This window comes from Somniosus microcephalus, chromosome 5 (genome assembly GCF_052327205.1).
Source record: "Somniosus microcephalus isolate GS21.2 chromosome 5, FLI_Smic_1.0, whole genome shotgun sequence".
Lineage (NCBI taxonomy): Eukaryota > Metazoa > Chordata > Chondrichthyes > Squaliformes > Somniosidae > Somniosus > Somniosus microcephalus.
In genome coordinates this window covers 148,152,448-148,175,030 of record NC_140991.1, presented here as the reverse complement: position 1 = coordinate 148,175,030, position 22,583 = coordinate 148,152,448, and the positions used below count along the sequence as shown (strand labels likewise).

Genomic DNA, 22,583 nt, shown 5'->3' with positions numbered 1-22,583 from the left:
TCCTCTCAGCATTACCTGCTCAATATGCGACCTAAACAGCAGTCCTTCTAGGGAATCGCTGGATGCCGCTACCAAAATTTTTTTTTTTTTTGTATACTTAACTTGGTGTGGAGGTGGTTCCACAGCACTACAGGTTGCTGCCAGCCCACATTTGGCCCCCGTCCCATTCGACCCAGGTCTCATTAGTAGGCCCAGCTTCGGACTGCATCACCTCGGCATGGGCGGCAGCAGTCTGGGCTGGCTGGCTTACAGGCAACAGTAAGGACACTGGCGGAGTGGCAGTGGTGGGAGTACGAATGCTGACATTTTGAGAGAGGACAGCAGGTTCTTGCTCCACGGAGCCACTGCCACTCCCCCGGGGCGGTACCTCAGCAATCCTAGTAATCTGCTGGAGGACAGATTGCTGGACTGCTGTGACACCCTGCAAGCCCCTTTCAACACTGGTAAACCCAGCCATGATGGCAGCAGTCTGTGATTGTATGGCAGCAAGCTGAGCTTGTATGACTTCAGTCTGTACTTCCATTGCAGCACTCAGACGTTGGGTGGCTTTTGCATGTGCATCAGTGGAAGCTGAGACATCGGCCATCAGAAATTGCATGATGGTTGGGTCTACAAGTGCCCTAATGGATCTGCCGACCGCTTCCACGCTGGAAAGGATAGGCTCCAAGCTCTGCACAAAGCCCTGTGCAAGGTTGGAGCTGGACTCCTACATGCTCCTTGACATTGCATTCAGGCTTTCTGGCAGGCCTACCAATGAACCAAGCATTTCGTTGTGCATACCCATCAGCATTGTTCTGTAGGCCGCCCCATCGACGTCCTCATCGGAGTCGTGTGCGACAGAACTCCTGTGCGACCTCGCCCTCCAGGTGCTGGCACCTGCGCTACTCTGGCTGCGGCCCACTCGTGCCCAGTGACTCATCACATGCAGATCCCGCCTCTAGGCTACACTCTAAATTCCACACAGTACCAATATCTGAGCTGGTGGCTGCGAGTGTCAGACCGAGTGACTAGATTTTTTTCTTCTTCATCACTCTTCTCTTCCTCTTGCACCACTGGCTGGCCAGGTTGGATTTCTTGGGTCTCTGATATGAGAAAGGCAAAAGGGTAGGATTGTGGTAAGGGGTGGGGTAGCAAGAGGTGCATGCTTACACCATCTGCAGCCTCTAAGTCAGAAGAGATGGTGGGATGAGGGGGAAATGGGATGTGAGAAGGAGGATTAGGTATGAGCATACCATCCTGTTCAATGGTTTCAGCGCCGCCGCTAGCCACGGCTTCAGTCACAGCCATTCCAGTTATGCCGAGCATCGTCTCCTCGGGCAGGGTCAGGATATGGAGGCGCGCCTGTTCCCCTCCGGTTAGCTGCCGCTGCTGATGGTTGTGTGCCACCTTGTCCTGCAAGAGAAAGCGAAGTGTGTCATTGAGTGTGGTTCAATGTGTTTGGCTGGTGTGGCTGTCATGCTTGAATAGCTGGCAGTGTGGGCAAGCTGTGAGATGTGGGTGTGAGGCTTGCTGCAATGGTAAGTACGTGAGGGTGAGATGGAGCATATAAATGTGAGGTATGGGTCATGATTGATGGAGATTGATGGTAGGTAAGTAATGGGGGTTTGGTGAATTAAGAACATAAGAAATAGGAGCAGGAGTAGGCCATTTGGCCCCTCAAGCCTTCTCCGCCATTCAATAAGATCATGGCTGATCTTCTACCTCATCTCCACTTTCCTGCACTATCCCCATATCCCCTGATTCCCTTAATATTCAAAAATCTATTTATCTGTCTTGAATATACTCAACGACTGAGCCTCCACAGCCCTCTGGGGTAGAGAATTCCAAAGATTCACCACCCTCTGAGTGAAGAAATTTCTCCTCAGTCCCAAATGGCCAACCCCTTATTCATAGACTGTGACCCCTGGTTCTAGACATCCCAACCAGGAAAAACATCCTCCATGCATCTACCCTGTCAAGCCCTGTAAGAATTTTGTATGTTTCAATGAGATCACCTCCCATTCTTCTGAACTCTAGAGAATATAGGCCTAGTCTACTCAATCTCTCCTCATAGGACAATCCCCCCATCCCAGGAACCAGTCTGGTGTACCTTCGTTGCACTCCCTCTATGGCAAGTATATCCTTCCTTGGATAAGGAGACCAAAACTGTACACAATACTCCAGGTGTGGTCTCACCAGGGCCCTATATAATTGCAGTAAGATGTCTTTACTCTTATACTCAAATCCTCATGTAATAAAGGCCAACATACCATTTGCTTTCCTAACTGCTTGCTGTACCTGCATGTTAACTATCAGTGATTTGTGTACAAGGACACCCAGGTCCCTCTGAACACCAACATTTCCCAATCTCTCACCATTTAAAAAATACTCTGCTTTTCTATTTTTCCTACCAGAGTGGATAACTTCACATTTCTCCACCTTGTATTCCATTTGCCATGTTCTTGCCCACTCACTTAGCCTGTCTATATCCCCTTGAAGCCTCTTTGCATCCTCCTCACAACTTACATTCCCACCCAGCTTTGTATCATCAGCAAACTTGGATATATTACACTTGGTCCCCTCATCCAAATCATTGATGTAGATTGTGAATAGCTGAGGCCCAATACTGATTCTTGCAGTACCCCACTAGTTACAGCCTGCCAACCCGAAAATGACCCATTTATAACTACTCTCTGTTTTCTGTCCATTAACTAATCCTCAATCCATGCTAGTATATTACCCCAATCCCATGAGGCCTAATTTTGTTTAATAACCTCTTGTGTGGCACCTTATTGAAAGCTTTCTGAAAATCCAAATACACCATAGCCACTGTTCCCCTTTATCTATTCTGTTAGTTACAACCTCAAAAAACTCTTAACAGATTTGTCAAACACGATTTCCCATTCATAAATCCGTGTTGACTCTGCCCAATCCTATTATTATTTTCTAAGTGCCTTGTTACCATGTCCTTAATAATAGCTTCTAACATTTTCCCTACTACTGATGTCAGGTTAACTGGTCTGGAGTTCCCCGTTTTCTCTCTCCCTCCTTTCTTGAATAGTGGGGTTACATTTGCTACCTTCCAATCTGCAGGAACCATTCTAAAATCTATGGAATTTTGGAAAATGACAACCAATGCATCCACTATTTCTATAGCCAACTCTTTCAAAACCCTAGGATGTAGGCCATCAGGTCCAGGGGATTTATCGGCTTTCAGTCCCATTAATTTCTCCAGTATTTCTTTTTTACTAATACTAATGTCTTTCAGTTCCTCAACCCCTTGGTTGTCCACTATTTCCGGGAAGTTTTTTGCGTCTTTTCCCGTGAAGACAGACACACAGGGCTGTAATTTTCCAGGGCCGTGGAGGCGGGAATGGAGGCGTGTGGGGTGTTAAAATTGCAAAAAGTGGCGGATGGGCCCAAACCCGCCTCCATCCCGCCTCCAAGCAATTTTCAAGAAATCGTGTTTACTGCTCCTGTCTCCGTCCCACCTCCAAGAGGCAGGATAGGCCCTTAAGGCCCTTAATGAACACTAAATTGCCTCTATTATCCCATTTTGAAAGGCCTTTGTGATTTTAATCCTTTTCCCACGTGAAGCATGCCTGCTCTGAAACACGACAGTGAAACCTGGCGGGAGCACAATTGGATTGCTGACTATTAGCTGCAGCTCCACCATTAAATAGGATATTTGATCAGCCATCATTTGCAGGTGGCAGGACTTTGTTGTCTCAGGTCTGGGGGAACTTTTAGAAGGCATAACCATAGCTGTGGAAGTTTGGAGCCTGACACCCATCTCCAGTGTGACCTCCTGGGAAACCCCTCTCGCCACCTTGACTGAGCGCTTCCTCAACTGAGGCATATACCAGAAGCATGGGAGCCATTTATTTCCTTCCCTTCTGGACATCAGATGAGGACGAAGACCAGCCGCGGCACCAGCAGAACCATGAATAATAGCAGCACCAACAGCAGCAGCAACAACAGGAGCACCAAGCTGCTGCTCACCCACCTGAAGCTGCACAGGCCAGAAGGGGCCAGCGCATGGAAGCCCGTCGGCACAGGAGATAGCCCCCAAACAGGGTCTACAGACACAGGGTCAGCTACCTCAACATGTCTGAGCAGCAGTGTCAAAAGCGGCTCCGACTTTCGCGAGAGTTAGTGGGTGACATCTGCGCAATGCTGCAGCAAAACCTGGAGCCAAGAGGACCAGGTGGACACCCCTTACCAGTGGCCGTCAAAGTCACCGCCGCACTCAACTTGTTTGCCTCCGGCTCATTCCAGGGATCAGCAGCAGACATCAGCGGCATCTCCCAGGCAGCCGCACATTTGCATCACACAGGTAACCGATGCCCTTTTTGCCATCGCGCACAATCACATCCATTTCACCAAGGATCAAGCAAGTGTCACGGCACGTGCGGTTGGATTAGCTAATCTGGCAGGCTTTCCAAGGGTGCAGAGCGTCGTTGACTGCACACATGTGGCCCTTAAGGCACCCCATCGCAATCCAGGTATTTTTGTCAACCGCAAGGGCTTCCACTCCCTCAGCGTTCAGCTGGTGTGTGACCACGAGAAGGAAATTTTGCATGTTTGTGCCAAGTACCCTGGCAGTTGCCATGACTCCTTCATACTGCACCAGTCTAGTGTGCCTCCGCTATTCAGTCAGCCAGACCAACTTAATGGATGGCTACTTGGAGACAAGGGCTATCCCCTGAAGATGTGGCTAATGACGCCGTCGAGGAGCCCATCCAACGAAGCTGAGGAGAGCTACAACTCCAGCCACATTTCTACCAGATCCATAATCGAGCAAAACATCGGTTTGCTGAAGATGCGCTTCAGATGCCTGGATAGATCAGTTGGCGCCCTGCAATACTCAGCAGCCAGGGTCTCCAGAATCGTCGTGGTTTGCTGTGCACTTCACAACATGGCACAGCGTCGTGGCTTGCAGATTCCTGAGGACCAAGTGGCTCCTCACATATCCTCCTCAGACGAGGAGGAGGAGATGCTGGAGGAGGAGAGCGAAAACGAACATCTTGCAGAGGCCTATCAACCAGCGGCAGCAGTACACGAGAACATTGTTGCCCGGGACACAAGGAACGCACTCATCTTGGCCAGATTTGCTTAGCCTAGCCAATCAAGCATTTTTGCCTCGCAGCTTCTTACCAGAGCTTCGACAATGGCCAAGAACCAGCGGATTCCTAACAATTTGACCACCATACTTACAATTGCAAGTAATCCTAAGCCCTCAATGTGGAAGTCCCATTAGCGAAATGACACATGCCACAACTGCAGCAGTCGCCATCAGATTTTTTATTTACAGTAACCATCTGATGGCTTTTTAACATTAAGCATCAAATTTCACCCAAGTGACTACCCTTGTGACTATTTGTGCAGTATCTTTGTCTTACGCGTGCTCCTACGTGGTACTTCCCCTGTGGCTTCAGCAGATGTGGAGGCCCCTTGCTCAGTTTCTTGCTGCTCCTGTCTCGACACCTTTGGCGGGCGTCTTCTGGGTTGCGAACCTGTGAGGGCTCGCCAACAGTCTGCTGCTTCTGCGGCCGTGCAGGGGTTGAGACGCCGATCTCAGTTGGGTGGGGACTCTGGTGGGGCTCTGACCGAGGGCTCTGCAGTGGCATGGAAGTTTGAGTGCTTGGAGAGGAGCCCACACTTCCTTGATGTCTGCCACCAACTTCCCTCTCATGGGTCAGGTCCCCCTCAGTGCTTGCAAGTGGCTTCAGAGCACCTTGCTGTACATCAGGGGGCCATGGGGACCCGTATCTGCACTGGCAATCCTACTCAGAAGGACTTCCATGAAGGTCTGGTTTCTCTGTTCAATAGATGACCATCGCTCCTCCAGAGATGTCATTCTATTCAGAACATTCACTATGTTTTCTGCACTCTGGCGACTTATCACCTCCATGGAGGTTGCCATCCTTTCCATGGTGATGCGTTCATGCGCCAATGACTCCACAAAGGCTCTGCTCATGTTCGCAATGGACTCCTCCATTCGCACTACTGAGGTGTGAGTGTCTGCGCTGGTGCTGGGTGCACTGAATTCTGCTGACGCTGCGCCCTCGGAGGTTGCAGCTTCCTCTGAGGAGTCTGGATGCTCAGGCTCTTCCTCCTGGCTATTGGGGATGGGTGCTTGCGATGGTCCTGTGGGGGAGTAAAGGAAAGAGTCAGAGATGTGATGCCAAGGTTACATGCACATTGCAGATGATCATAAGCCCATCTGTTAGAGCTTCAGAATCATTATCAGCGACTCATGCAATGTCAATGAGAGAGATGGAAAACTATTCTGTCACCAGCTTGCTGTGATGCACCCATCTGTCCGTCCCCCACTTGTGCATCGTCCTCCACTCCCACGATCTCCAGGACCGCATCTTCCCAGGGGGTGAGCTGGGCTACTGAGGGTGGCCCTCCTCCTGTCCTCGCTCTTTCCCTCTTATTGTGAGCTCTCTTTTCCTGCAATGAGGGAGACAAGTGGAGTTTGAGTGAGAATGAAGGAGTGAGTGTAGAGAATCCATAGCATAGATGCTTAGAAGGAGACAAAGATGGAGTGAGGTGGCAAGACCCAGGGCCCTCCCTGTGTGTTGTAAGTTGTTTTTATAGCATCACAGTGATAGGGAGTGTGAGGGCTGCATAGTCGAATAATTAGGTGAATGTGACCATAGAGAGAGAGGGAATGGGTAAGGGTGCATGGATGTCAGTGTCAAGTGGGATGTGGAGGAAGAGATTGCTAATGCTGAGTGCTGGTGAGGAGAGGCAATAGGGATCAGATTGAGGGTGATGGGTAAGTCATACTCACTCTTCCAGTGCGCAGTAGGTCATGAAACCTCTTCCTGCACTGAAGCCAGGTTCTGCGGGTTATCGACAAAGTGTTGATCTCCTGGGCCACCTGGATCCACACAGCCTTGGTCTGCTGGGGAGGCTTCTTCCTCCCTGAAGAAGGGAAGAGCATCTCTTTATTGGCTGTTGCTCCCTCCACTAAAGCTTGCAGGGTAACATCATCAAACCTGGGAGCAGACCTAGATCTCTCGCTCGTCATTCTGCCTCCAGGTCCCTCTAACATGAAAGGCCAAAAGGTTGGCAGTCTGCAGAAGAAGCAAGGCTTGTTGCAGACCTTAAATGCAGCAACAATGATGACGTCATCGGAGGCGAGTTTCAGACTGAAAAAACTAATTGGGCTATGGGTTCCCACATGCTGGAACTCAATTGCCCACTTAAGTTAAAATTGCATCATTTTCCCACATCAATTTAGAATCAGGTGGCTAACACCAAAAGCGGATTACACGACCCCAGCCCGCCCCAGTGACAAAATCCAGCCCAAAGTACCTGTTTAATTTCTCTGCCATTTCCTTATTCCCCATTATAATTTCTCCTGCCTCAGCCTGTAAGTGACCCACATTTACTTTCGTGAATCTTTTCCTTTTTACATACCTAAAGAAGCTTTTACAATCTGTTTTTATGTCTCTCGCTAGTTTACTCTCATTCTATTTTCCCTTTCTTTATCAATTTTTTGGTCCTCCTTTGCTGAATTCTAAGATCCTCCCAATCCTTAGGCTTACTACTCTTTTTGGCTGCATTATAAGCCTCTTCCTTTGATCTAATATGATCTTTAACTTCTCTTGTTAGCCACGGCTGGACCACTTTTCCTGTGGGGTTTTTGTGCCTTAAAGGAATGTATATTTGTTGTAAATGATGTATTAATTCTTTAAATGCTAGCCATTGCTCATCCACTATCATACCTTTTAGTTTACCAATCTACCTTAACCAACTCGCCCCTCATACCTACATAGTTTGCTTTGTTTAGATTTAAGACCCTAGTTTCGGATTTAACTAAGTCACTTTCAAACTCGATATAAAATTCTCTCATTATGGGTCACTCTTCCTTAAAGGCCCTTTACTACAAGGTTATTAATTAACCATTTCTCGTTGCACAATACTAGATCTAAAATAACCTGTTCCCAAGTTGGTTCCTCAACATACTGATGTAGAAAACTATCTTGCATACATTCCATGAATTTGTCCTCCACACTATTACTGCAAATTTGGTTTGCCCAGTCTATATGTAGATTAAAGTCCCCCATGATTACTATATTACCTTTGTTACATGCGTCTCTAACTTCCTGATTTATACTCTGCCCTACATTACAATTACTATTTGGGGGCCTATAAACAACTCCCATCAATGTTTTCTGCCCCATGCTATTTCTTAGCTCCACCCAAACTGATTCTACTTCTTGATTTTCAGAGCTACGATCCTTTCTTTCCACTGTCTTTATCCCATCCTTTATTATCAGGGCTACTCCTCCTTTTCCATTTTACCTATCCCATCTAAAAGTTATATATCCTGGAATATTTAGTTCCCAACCTTGGACACTTTGCAACCACATCTCCGTTATGGCTCCACTAGTTCAAACCTGTTAATTTCTATCTGCACTATTAATTCATCAATTTTGTTGCGAATGCTTTGTGCATTCAGATATAGTGCCTTTAGCTTTGACTTATTTCTCTTTTTCCCTGATGTCACCTTAGTCATTGATGCCTTATTACCTTTGCTACTCTCTCTGTCCCTTCCTGACCCACTCTGTGTTTATTTTTATCCAAAACTCTACTCTGCTCTAGAGCCTTGACATTTCTCTCGCTGCTTTTAAATTTACTCTTTCCTGAATCCTCCTGCCCCCCCCCCCCTTCATTGTTTAAAGCCCTCTCTACTGCCCTCGTTATTCAGTTCACCAGGACACTGGTCCCAGCCCGGTTTAAGTGGAGCCCGTCCCAACGGAACAGATCCCTCTTTCCCCAGTACTGATGCCAGTGCCCCATGAACCAAAACCCCTTCCTCCCACACCACACTTTGAGCCATGCATTTAAACCTCAAATCTATTTGTCCCTATGCCAATTTACACGTAGCTCAGGTAACAAGCCGGATATTATTACCTTTGAGGTTCTGCATTTTAATTTGGATCCTAGCTCCTCAAACTGCCAGCAGAACCTCATTCCTACTTCTACCTATGTCGTTTGTTCCTACGTGGACCACGACAACTGGATCCTCCTCACCCCCCTCCCTTCCAGGGCATGGGTTAATGGCGCATCATGATCTCTGTGCCTGTTTTCAGGGGCTATTGAATTTTTAGCCATGCATATTTTGGTGAAGAGCAAATTATTTGAGATTACTTGTCTGTACAAGTTGTTTCCACTTCAAAATTAATTGCTTCCCACTATTATGGGTAGCTTAGATATATAACTTTATAAAAAAAATAACTTTTTCCAGCTGGGAGGAAGGGCTTGCCCGAGTAGGTACTTCTCCATGATCACCTTCATTAATACTGGAAAATTAGCCAGCAGGATGACAAATTTTATCTAAAGTGAGCTGGACATGTTTACTTTAGCTTCTCTCTAATTTTCTCATTCCTCTACCACTCCTAATGAAATGCCCCACTTTTTACATAAGAACATAAGAATTAGGAGCAGAAGCAGGCCATACAGCCCCTCGAGCCTGCTCCGCTATTCAATAAAATCATGGTTGATCTTTGACCTCAACTCCACTTTCCCACCCGATCTCCATATCCCTTGATTCCCCAAGAGTCCAAAACTCTATCTATCTCAGCCTTGAATATACTCAACGATTCAGCATCCACAGCCCTTTGGGGCAGAGAATTCCAAAGATTCACAACCCTCTGAGTGAAGAAATTCCTCCTCATCTCAGTCTTAAATGGCCAACCCCTTATCCTGAGACTATGCCCCCCCAGTTCTAGACACTCCAGCCAGGGGAAACAACCTCTCTGCATCTACCCTGTCAATCCCCCTAAAATCTTATATATTTCAATGAGATCACCTCTCATTTTTCTAAACCCCAGAGAGTATAGGCTCAATCTCTCCTTATAGTACAACCCTCTCATCCCAGGAATCAATCTAGTGAACCGTTGTTGTACCGCCTCTGAGGCATGTATATCCTTCCTCAGATAAGGAGACCAAAACTGTACACAGTACTCCAGGTGTGGTCACCAAGGCCCTGTACAATTGTGGTAAGACTTCCTTACTCTTGTACTCCAACCCCCTTGCAATAAGGCCAACATGCCATTTGCCTTGCTGTACCTGTATGCTAACTCTCTGTATTTCCTGTACGAGGACACCTAAATTTCTCTGAACACCAACATTTACTAGTTTCTCACCATTTAAAAAATATTCTGTTTTTCTATTCTTTCTACCAAAGTGAATAACGTCACATTTTCCCACATTATACTCTATCTGCCGCCTTATTGCCCATTCACTTAACCTGTCTATTGTAGGAACGGAGGTTCCTATCTGAATAATGGAGTTCGACTCAGTGAATCAAAATAACCAAGTTTAATAAACAAACAAGTTAACTGGTAAACTACAGGAGAAGGTTTACACAGGTCTGTCCTCCTTGCCAGGCCCTCGAAGACTGCTTTAAGGCCCTGGAAGCTGACGTCATCACGTTCTCCGCGCCACTCGCGGTCACATGATCGGCGTCATGACGTCATCACGCAGAGTGCAAGAAAGTACATACAGTATAGTTAACAGACAGTTTAAAGGTGCAGTCCACAGCTGCACTACACTGTAGTTAAAGGGATTATTACTAATTTCCCTGAGTCTCTTGGTGGCTCCGCCACAGGCGCCCCCCCAGAATTCTCTTTAACAGACAGTGTCAAACGAACAGGAGGTTTGATGATCCTGCCCGAACGACTATGAAACTCAGGCAGCAGCAGTGGAACGTTGGGAGACGAGCTGGTGCTTGGCTGTGTCTGAAGCGGCGCATCAGGCGTGGAGGAAACAGTAGCAGGAGGTGTGGGCGAGGATCAGGCAGAAGCAGGCGGTTCAATGGCGGGCTGTTGCATAACTGGTCTGGCGGTCAACGGTGGTCGTCCACGGTGAGGTGGCTGGGCAGCAACAACTGGTTCACTCTGATCTAGATGGGCTGGTTTAAGTCGGTCGATAGAGATGGTATCGGACTTGCCTCCCACTTCGACCGTGAAAATTTTTCTCCCGATGAGATGACACAAAACGGTCCAGCATAAGGCGGTCTGAGCGGATCTCTGAGCGTCCTGTCGAATAAAAACGTAATCGGAGCTCATGAGGCCTCTGTAGGCTGTGATGCGAGGTTGGAATAGGCAGGAAATTCTTTGCTGCCTCGTGATGCTGAAGGAGCTGCTGAGCTGGCGACCACGGTTCTGTATGTGGAGGGAGGAAATCCCCTGGTACTCAGTGCTTGACCGTAGACTAACTCAGCCGATGAAGACTGGAGGTCATCTTTGGGGACTGTGCGGAGGCCTAGCATCACCCAGGGGAGTCTGTCTACCCAGTTGGGTCCACGCAAGCTGGCACGGAGGGACGCCTTGAGAGACCGATGAAACCTCTCGCACAGACCATTCGCCTGCGGATGGTAAGCGGTGGTATGGTGCAGCTTGGTGCCCAAGCCCTGTGCAACTGCATTCCACAACTCTGACGTGAATTGTGGACCTCGGTCGGAAGAGATGGCACCCCAAACCGAGCCACCCACGACGAAATGAATGCCCTGGAGACGTCCGCTGCAGTGGTAGCGACCAAGGGAATCGCCTCTGGCCACCTGGTGGTGCGATCCACTATCGTCAGGAGATGCGTAAAACCCCGCGAAGCGGGGAGAGGACCCACTAAGTCGATGTGTACGTGATCGAACCGTCATTCTGGCACCGGGAAGATGGCCACTGGAGCCTTAACATGACGATGGACCTTTGATTTTTGACAGTCCACGCAATTGTTTGTCCAGTCCCGAACATCCGAATGTATCCCTTTCCAAACAAATTTGCGGGACATGAGCCATTGTGAAGCTCTCATCCCCGGGTGTGATAAACCGTGTATAGCCTGGAAAATTTTCTTACGCCATTCGACCGGCACAATGGGCCGGGGCACTCCCATGGATGTGTCGCACAAGAGCGTGGTTCCTGCTGCTTGGAACATAACATCGGCTACCTGCAAACTGGAAGGCGTGGTCCGATACGCCTGAACTTCGGGATCTGCCAGTTGTTCTTCCGCCAACCCGACGAAATCAATTCCCAGGTGAACTGCCTGGACTGGAGCACGTGAAAGGCAATCAGCCACGAGATTATCTTTGCCGGACACATGTCGTAAATCCGTCGTAAATTCAGATATAAATGTAAGGTGGCGCTGTTGCCGAGCTGACCACGGCTCCGCCGTTTTGGCCATTGCGAAAATGAGCGGCTTGTGGTCCACGAACGCAGTGAACAGGCGCCCTTCTAGGAGAAAACGGAAATGCCGGATGGCCAAAAACAGGGCCAGCAACTCCGTCAAAAGTGCTATATTTTCGCTCGTTCTTGCGCAGTTGGCGGCTGAAAAAGGCCAATGGCTGCCAAGTCCCGTCGACCCATTGTTCCTGAACCGCCCCAATGGCGTAGTCAGAGGCATCGGTAGTGAGGGCGACAGTCGCGCCCGGGAGTGGATGTGCAAGCATGGTTGCATCTGCCAACGCCGCCTTGGTGTCAAGGAACGCCTGGTCCATCTGCAGTGTCCAAGTGATAACGTCCTTGCCCGACTTCCCTTTTGAGTGCTTCGTACAGCGGCTGCATCAACTGGGCTGCCTTGGGGACGAAACGATGATAAAAATTTACCATCCCCAGGAACTCCTGAAGAGATTTGAGTGTGTGAGGCCGCGGGAATGCCGTAACTGCCTCTACTTTGGTGGCCAGTGGGACGGCGCCTTCTGAGGTAATCCTGTGCCCCAGAAAGTCAATGCTGGTTAACCCAGACTGGCATTTGGCTAGGTTTATGATGAGGCCATGTTGGCTGAGACGGGCAAAGAGTGTGCGTAAATGGACCATGTGCTCCTTCATATCCTTACTAGCGATGAGAATGTCATCCAAGTAAACGAAAATAAAGGGAAGGTCCCGTAACAGAGTCCATGAGTCGCTGGAAGGCCTGAGCCGCGTTTTTCAATCCGAACGGCATTCGGAGGAACTCAAAGGCCGAACGGTGTGATGACCGCCGTTTTGGGGACGTCCTGAGGGTGCACAGGAACTTGGTGATATCCGCGGACGAGATCCACTTTGGAAAATACTGAGTTGCCAGCCAGATGGGCCGAAAAATCTTGTATATGCGGTATTGGATACCTATCCGGCGTAGTGGCTTCGTTAAGGCGTCTGTAATCCCCGCAAGACCTCCATCCGCCACCTGGTTTAGGGACAATGTGCAGTGGGAAGGACCGTCGGAGCGTCAGACAATCCCGAGGCGCTCCATGGTCTGAAACTCCGCCTTTGCAGCCGCAAGCTTTCCGGGTTCCAATCTTCGTGCCCGAGCGTAAACAGGCGATCCCGTCGTGGTGATGTGATGCGCCACACCGTGCCTCGCGACTGCTGCCGAAAATGTAGGTCTGGTGAGCTCCGGGAACTCGCCAAGTAGGCGCGTAAACCCGTCCTGCGATGGAACCGCACAGGCGACCGACCAGGAGACGGCGGTGCTGCGGTGGCAAGGCACCGCGTGGAAAGTGGACGCATTAATGAGTCGGCAGTGTTGGACGTTGACCAGAAAGCCGTTGGCACAGAAAAAAATCAGCCCCCAGGATGGCCTGTGATACTTTAGTCGTTATAAACTCCCACACAAAACGCTGACCACCGAGGGTTAAATTGACTGTCCGTTTACCGAACGTGCAAATAGCCGCGCCATTGACTGCCTCGAGGGAAGGACTGCAGATCCAGCTTTGAAGTTGGCAGAATACTGCACTGGGAACCAGTGTCGCACAGGAATCGTCGCCCCGTCGTGGAATCCGTAATGTGGAGGAGTTTTCCCGCTGAACCGACTGCCATGGTGAACTGGACGTGTTTTTCAGACCCTGTTGTCCTTATCGAAGCTCGCGGGCTTGCTGGAGATTTTTTTGGGGTGAAACTGCAGGGAGGATGGCAGCACCAAGCCTTGGCGCCAAAACGGGCGTGGTACGCACACCAGCCTGCTGGAGGAGGGCTGGGCTTCGCTCGCGTGGGGGAAAGGCACTTCGTGGCTGCACAACACTGCTGTGTGACCGTAAGCCTCTGCAGTGAGCTCGGCACAGTCCGTAATTGCAGAACTGGCTAAGGCTGCCTGAACTGGTTCAGGTAGCTGGCAGAGGAAGAGTTCTCAGAACAAAAAACATTGGGGCTCCGAACCCAAAAGCGTGAGCATCTGGCTCATGAGTTCCGATGGTTTTGAGTCCCCGAGGCCGGGCATAGAAATAAGCCTGCGTGCACGCTCCGACTTATTTAGACCAAACACCTGTAGCAAACGAGTTTTTAGAGCTTCATACTTGCCCTCTGCCGGTGGATTGCCAAGGAGGCTGACGACCCGCGAGGCCGTGGCGCTGTTGAGAGCGGAGACCACGTAATAATAATGGGTCGAATCCGCTGTAACCTCCCGGAGTGCGAACTGGGCTTCTGCCTGGAAAAAGCATGCTGCTGGTTGCTGTTCCCAGAACTGCGGCAATTTGAGGGCGACTGCGTTCGTGTTCATTATGAATATCTCAACGAAAGTTGTCCGACGAGATCAGGGTCACCAATTGTAGGAACGGAGGTTCCTATCTGAATAATGGAGTTCGACTCAGTGAATCAAAATAACCAAGTTTAATAAACAAACAAGTTAACTGGTAAACTACAGGAGAAGGTTTACACAGGTCTGTCCTCCTTGCCAGGCCCTCGAAGACTGCTTTAAGGCCCTGGAAGCTGACGTCACGACGTCATCATGTTCTCCGCGCCACTCGCGGTCACGTGATCGGCATCATGACGTCATCACGCAGAGTGCAAGAAAGTACATACAGTATAGTTAACCGACAGTTTAAAGGTGCAGTCCACAGCTGCACTACACTGTAGTTAAAGGGATTATTACTAATTTCCCTGAGTCTCTTGGTGGCTCTGCCACACTATATTCCTTTGTAAGCTGTTTGTGTCCTCATCACAGCTTACTTTCGCAGCTAACTTTGTATCGTCAGCAAACTTGGATACATTACACTTGGTCCCTTTTTCTGATTACATTAGGACAGGTACCTAACCAACAATTTATAAGTTAGTGATTTTAAGTGATACATATCTCTATAACTCAAACCTCTGACCTAAACATTAAACCCCTTGAGTCACTTGGTCACAGTGTAACCTATTTATTTATATATTGATGTCATGAAAAAGGTGTGTATTTCTGACTGGCACATCACACTTCCTAGGGGTCATTTTTCATCTTTACACTGTCTCACCTGTCGGTACAATGTACATGCATCTGAATTTCTGAGCAAGGCTCTCTACTGGCAGCATGAAGCCGGAAAATTACCTTTCACATGTCACTATTTTTTGTTACACTTAATTAGAGACAAATTAATTCTACTTAAATTTCTTGCAGCTGAGTGGTTCAGATACAAATTTCTTCCAACAGTATTTTTTTTAATAACCAGAAAGAAAGCCATTTGGAATGTACACTGAAACAATTGCAGCAACAGAAAATACATTAAGTAACATGGGAGGTAGAATAAAAACAGAAAATGCTGGAAATACTCAGCAGGTCAGGCAGCATCAGTAGCGAGAGAAACAAAGTTAACGTTTCAGGTTGAGGATCCTTCGTCTTTTTCCAGTTCTGCTTGTGATCTCTTTTTTTTACTGGTCTACCTTTTAGCTTACAGCTGGCACAATCCCACATTATAGCCATCCTAATAAGTGCGAAATGTTTTATAGATTAATGTATGTAGGTGTTTCAACCATACTTTATAAAGTGTTTTAAGAATATAAGAAATAGGAGTAGGCCATTCAGCCCTTCGAGCCTGCTCTGCCATTCAATAAGGTCTACCTCAACTCCACCTTCCCTCACTATCCCCATATCCCTTGATTCCGTTAATATCCAAAATCAGTACATAAAAAATAAACTAAGATGGATTCAACTGGTATGTTCAACATATGGGATGGGAGCATGAATCATTGCAGTGATCGTGTGCTGAATTCCAAGACATAACAGCAGCTCAATCAATAATTCAATCAGCATACAGTACTATGATGCAACCTCCTTTTAGTCTATTGCATTCCTTAACCTCAAATTTTCAACTACAAGATTAAAGGCAACATTTATCCAGCATGTAAAAAAAAAAATATTTTGATTAGATTTAACATAAGAAAACTTAGAAGATAGTTCCAATACAAAGTGCTCCCCTTGTCTATGATTTATTCTGAATGTACTCTTTCCTTCCCCAGACATACCTTTTTGTATGTACTTATTGATTATTTCCTGAACTCTACAAACACCCAACTAATAAAATCATATTAACAAAAAATAAAATGCTGCAGATGCTGGCAATCTGAAACAAAAACAGAAAACACTGGGGACATTCAGGAGGCCAGGCAGCATCCATTGAGAAAACATGAGTCAGTTGGTGTTTCAGGGATAAACCCTTGCCCTATTATTGAGTTGTCTTTAACTCAAAAAAGACATCATAAACTAAAGGCATGGAAGGCCTTTTTCGCCCCGGTATATGATCATCAGTTTGGAGTACAATCAATCTCTATTACAAGCTTGTGGGAACCAGTTAAGAACTCTTGCCAAGGTTTTTTTTTAAGATTTGAGCAGTTATAAACTTACTAATAAGAGTTTCCAATGAGAGCAGGGAAAAAGTTTGTTATACTAATGCTGCTAGGTAGAATGAAAATACGCTTCTAATATTCAGCAACAGCAAAATAAGTTTTACGTCTGATTGTTTGTGAATAGAGATTCTGGTTCGGAAAAGCAAAACTCCTGATAAAATATGCTTTGATCAATTGGCTTTGTTATACGGTAGATTACTTACCTTTCACTTGTGATTCTCGCTCTGATAACTGTGTTCAATCACTACATAATAGGTGATTTCTTTATAACTTAAGGTCCAAGGCCAAGTTCGCCACACAAAGATTCACTTTGACAAACTAAAGAATGATGTGTGCCAGAAAGTGGACCTCCTTGGGGCAAGTCGATGCAATCTTCTTTCTCACATTTTAGCAACATATCAGGTAAAAGCACTAGAACTTTTTAATCTTATTCTGTTTGTTACCTATGATTATCAGCAAACTAGATGAGTTCATTGTAAAAGAAACAAGTGAAAAACCGAAACAAGTGTGAAATAACTTTTTGCAAAGAAGAATGATTCAGGAGTGAAACAAACAATACATTTTAATCCAATTTTTACCTTTCCTCTGCCCATTTCCAAACATCGCTGCTATCTGACACGGACAAATAAGGCTGCAGTATACTGCACGTATTGATCCGAGACTGGTTTATGTTCGAATGTGCAGCAGTCACATTGACTGAAATCGTACTGAAACTCAAATTTGTTGAATTTTTTAATTATTTGAATGATTGAATAAATCTAGTTCCACAACTCAGCATGTGTACATACTATGGATGTTGGTGTGATGACCCATGCATCAGTGTCCACATGCACACATCAACGGAAAGCAAGCACTGAAAGTGAAAACTTAAACGTCTCCTGAACAAATTGAGCTATCGCTATAAAAATATACAACAGTTTGAACATGCAGTATTCGATCAGTTTATCTGACTTCCTGCTGTACATCTGATCTACATAGTTATACTTCCACCTGCAAACAAACTGGAAAATGGATGAATTCCCTACTTTTCCTAATTTAATAGGCTACAGAGTCTGATTGCTGACCAGCTCAATAGTTGTACTGCCACCTTTGCATTGCTACGAAGCAGTAGTTATTTAGCAGCGACACAAAAGTGGCAGTATATCTGCAGTCTAAGTCAGGTTTCCCATGATTTCTGCTGCCAATACAATAAAATACTCAACAGACAGGAAGTCTGAAATCTGCTTTTGATGGGATGCGAGGCATAAAGGCGCCGATATTTACAGGGAGTCGGGGAGGCAACGGGGGAATGCGGTTGAGGGGGTAAAATGCTGGAGACGCAGAGATCCTGCCAAATTTAATGGTAGGTCCTCATCATTTTTTAAAATTCCATTTCCTGCCCGGCAGCCAGATTGAGAGGCTGGCCGGGTGGGAAAGCCAGCGGTAGAAGTCTGCAGTCGGAGACTGTTGGGGATGGCCCCCGCTAATCGAGAATGATCGGGGGTTGGTGGTGGGACACAGGCACACCACGCAACCTGCCACTGTAAAAAATGGCGGCAAGCGCCAGCGCCAGTGCCGTGGGTTGGGATTGCGTTTCGTGAATTAACATTTTTAACCCCCCTGCCATTCTCCCGTCCATCATTGGGGGGGTTAATATAGACCCCAAAGTGTCTGAAATATTGGCAGTTTTGGTTTCCACTTAAGTGAGAGACTCCATTTCCATCTAATTGGTAAATGGAGATAAAAGACATGAGCCATAAATTCTGAGATTTTTTTGGTTCAAAATGTTGTAGTGATATGCTAGAGTTTACACCCTTTCTAAAATACATGCTAAATTCCAGTAGAAGTGACTTCTGGCAGAAGACATGCCTGCCCCCAAGTGGTGCATGGTTGCAAATGGCGAAATAGTGAGGGACAAAGTTGCTGTCTCAGAAATTCCACCATTTACATCAGAACTGCACCTGACTAAGTTGAGCCTGTATAAGAGAGCGGAAAACTATTTCATGATTTGTCAAATTAGGAAGTGAAACAGGCTTTAAATATACGCAACCTTTGTCTAAAACATCAGGGGGGGAATTGGGTTGCTTTGCGCCTAACTGGGTGCAAAGCCCTGGGCGCGGCGCCGCTAACGCCTCCCGCGAAATTCAGCGGGAGGTTAGCGGTGGCATCAGCCGGTAGCGCCCCACGGCGCTGTGCCTCCGGCACTAAGTCATTTGCAAGGGATATCAAAATCAACACACAATTTTTATAATTATATTAAGAAAAAGAGGGTGGCCAGGAGCAATGTTGGCCGCTTGAAAACTGATAACGGTGACATTGTCAATGATAAGGAAATGGCGGAAATGTTGAATAATTACTTTGCGTCAGTATTTACAGTAGAGGAAGAAGATAGCATGTTAGAAATCCCAAGGAAACTAATATTGAATCAGGGACAGGGACTCAACAAAATTAACATAAGCAAAAAAACAGTAATGAAGAAAATAATGGCACTAAAGAGTGACAAATTCCCAGGTCCAAATGGTTTCCATCCCAGGGTTTTAAAGGGAGTAGGTGAGCACAGGGCAGATGCCCTAACTATAATCTTCCAAAGTTCTCTCAATACAGGAACTGTTCCTTTAGATTGGAAAATTGTGCATGTCACTCCGCTATTTAAGAATGGTGAGAGAGGGAAACCAGGGAATTATAGACCATATAAACATCTGTTGTCGGGAAATTACTAGAGTCTATAATTAAGGAGAGGGTGACTCAATACCTTGAGAAGTTTCAGCTGATCAGAGAGAGCCAGCATGAATTTGTAAAAGGTAGGTAATGCCTGACGAACCTGATTGAATTTTTTGAAGAGGTGACTAAAGTAGTGGACAGGGGAATGTTTATGGATTAAAAACAGAAAATGCTGGAAATACTCAGCAGGTTAGGCAGCATCTGTGGAGAGAGAAACAGAGTTAACGTTTCAGGTTGATGACCCTTCGTCAGAACTGGAAAAAGTTGGAGATGGAACAGGTTTTTAAGCAAGTGTAGGAGCAGGGAAAGAGGGGAGGGGAGGAAAGAACAAAAGGGAAGGTCTGTGATTAAGAGACAAAAGAGATGATGGTGCAAGACAAAAGGAGATGGTAATGGGACAAGTTGAGAAGCAAAAGATGGCTCTAGATGAAGTGTAAATGGTGATGGCAGAATGAAAGACAGCTGCCATGTGAGAAAGATTTTTTTTAAATGGGGAAAAAAAAGATGGGGCAGAAGTTATGGTCTGAAATTGTTGAACTCGATTGTTGAGTCCAGAAACTGTAAAGTGCTAATCGAAAGAGGAGGTGCTGTTCCTCGAGCTTACATTGAGCTTCATTGGAACAATGTAAGAGGCTGAGGACGGAGAGGTCAGAGTGGGAGTGGAGTGGAAAGTTAAAGTGACAAGCGACCGGAAGCTCAGGGTCACCCTTACGGATTGAACGGAGGTGTTCCGCAAAGCGGTCACCCAATCTGCGTTTGGTCTCCCCAATGTAGAGGAGGCCGCATCGTGAGCAGCGAATACAGTATATTAAATTGCAAGAAGCACAAGTAAATTGCTGTTTCACCTGGAAGGGGTGTTTGGGGCCCTGGAAAGTGGGAAGGGAGGAGGTAAAAGGGCATACGTTGCATCTCCTGCGCTTGCACGGGAAGGTGCCAGGGGAAGGGGTGTTGGGGGTGATAGAGGAGTGGACCAAGGTGTCGCAGAGGGAGCGGTCCCTTCGGAGTGCTGAAAGGGGAGGTGAGGGGAAGATGTGTTTGGTGATGGGATCACGTTGGAGGTGGCGGAAATGGTGGAGAATGATTCGTTGAATGTGGAGGCTGGTGGAGTGAAAGGTGAGGACAAGGGGAACCTTATTGTGGTTCCGGGAGGGAGGGGAAGGGGTGGGAACAGAAGTGCGGGAAATAGAACGGACACGGTCAAGGGCCATGCCAACCACAGTAGCGGGGAATCCTCGGCTGAGGAAAAAGGAAGATATGTTGGAAGCACTAGTATGGAAGGTGGCATCGTCCGAGCAGATGCGGCAGAGACGGAGAAACTGGGAGAATGGAATAGAGTCCTTACAGGAAGCTGGGTGGGAGGAAGTGTAGTCCAGGTAGCTGTGGGAGTCGGTGGGCTTGTAGTGAACGTTTGTCAATAGCCTATCCCCAGAGATGGAGACAGAGAAGTCAAGGAAGGGAAGAGTCGGAGATGGACCATGTGAAGGTGAGGGAAGGGTGGAAATTGGAAGCAAAGTGAATGAAATTTTCTAGTTCAGAACGAGAGCAGGAAATAGCACCGATACAGTCATCAATGTACCGGAAACAGAGGTGAGGGAGGGGACCTGAGTAGGACTGGAACAAAGAATGTTCCACATATCCCACGAAAAAGCAGGCATAGCTAGGACCCATGCGGGTTCCCATAGCATGTCTATGGATGTTATTTATATGGACTACCAGAAGGCATTTAATAAAGTCCCTCATAAGAGACTCTTAACTAAGGTTGAAGCCCATGGAATTGGAGGCAAATTAGTGACCTGGTTAGAAAATTGGCTGAGTGGCAGGAGACAGTGAGTAGGGATAATGGGCAAGTACTCTAATTGGCAGGAGTGGTGTCCCGCAGGTTCTGTGTTGGGGCCTCAGCTATTCACTGTATTTATTAATGACTTAGATGATGGCATAGAAAGCCACATATCTAAATTTGCCGATGACACAAAGATAGGTGGCATTTTAGGCAGTGTAGATGAAAGTATAAAATTATGAAGAGATATTGATGGATTAAGTTAATGGGCAAAACTGTGGCAAATGGATTTTAATATAGGCAAATGTGAGGTCATCTACTTTGGACCTAAAAAGAATAGAACAGGATACTTTCTAAAGGGTCGTCTTCTTATCGTGTCCACGGACAGTCTATACATAGCCCAGCCAGAACTGGACACATTTTTGCGCCTTGTTGTTGGATTCGGCAAGATCTGCAACAGTGCAGGGTTCCTCTAACAATGGGCATTGCAGGAGATGTTGCATAGTCTGTGCCTCAGTTCCACATTCACAAGTTGTCGGGCTGGTTGAATATCCCCATTTGCTTAGTGACACCTTTGAGCAACCTACACCGGTCCTAAGTCTGTTAAGGCACTTCCAGATTGCCCAATTGCAATTAGCTCCTGGGGGAAGGCTTTCATCAGGTAAAATTTCCATCGCTGGGGGTTGTTCAAGACTGGCGAGCCGGTCTTTCCACAAGGCGATGCAGGCTTCAGATGAGGTTGATTGTAATGGAACAACACTGTTCATGAAGCTCTTCCTTGACTTTAGGCGGCTGGGTGTAGGTGTATGACAATGCAGAGGGTGCCTCTCATCTGATGTTTGACGGAGTCGCTCTTTCTTGCTGGCTACCGCTCTTAAACAGCAGAGGTCCAAAGAGACTTGGGGATCCAGGTACATAGATCATTAAAATGTCATGAACAGGTATGGAAAATAATCAAATAGGCTAATAGAATGTTGGCCTTTATATCTAGAGGACTAGAATACACGGGGGTAAAAATTATGCTGCAGCTATAGAAAACCCTGGTTAGACCACGCCTGGAGTACTGTGAGCAGTCCTGGGCATCACACCTTGGGGAAGGATATATTGGCCTTGGAGGGAGTGCAGCATAGGTTTACCAGAATGATACCCGGACTCCAAGGGTTAAATTACGAGGAGAGATTACACAAACTAGGGTTGTATTCCCTGGAATTTAGAAGGTTAAGTGGTATCTTGATCGAAGTTTTCAGGATATTGAGGGGAACAGATAGGGTAGATAGAGAGAAACTATTTCCGCTGGTTGGTGAGGCTAAGACTCTAAAAAAAATTATAGCCAGACCTTTCAGGAGTGAAATTAGGAAACACTTCTATACACAAAAGGTGGTAGAAGTTTGGAACTCTCATCCGCAAACTTCAATTGATGCTAGATCAGTTGTTAATTTTAAATCTGAGATTGATAACTTTTTGTTAACCAAAGGTATTAAGGGATATGGGCCAAAGACGGGTATATAGAGTTAGGCCTCGGATCAGCCATGATT

General features: G+C 46.8%; 1 protein-coding gene across 5 annotated transcripts in view; it reads left to right on the top strand.

Moving 5' to 3' along the window:
• The window catches only part of ica1 (islet cell autoantigen 1), a 322,738-nt gene that overhangs the window by 118,477 nt on the left and 181,678 nt on the right, over positions 1 to 22,583 (top strand). For all 5 annotated transcript variants that reach the window (XM_085988367.1, XM_085988366.1, XM_085988363.1 and 2 more), the window contains one exon: positions 16,848 to 16,973. In XM_085988367.1, coding sequence (XP_085844493.1) covers positions 16,848 to 16,973 — 126 coding nt within the window. The remainder of the gene's footprint in view (positions 1 to 16,847; positions 16,974 to 22,583) is intronic.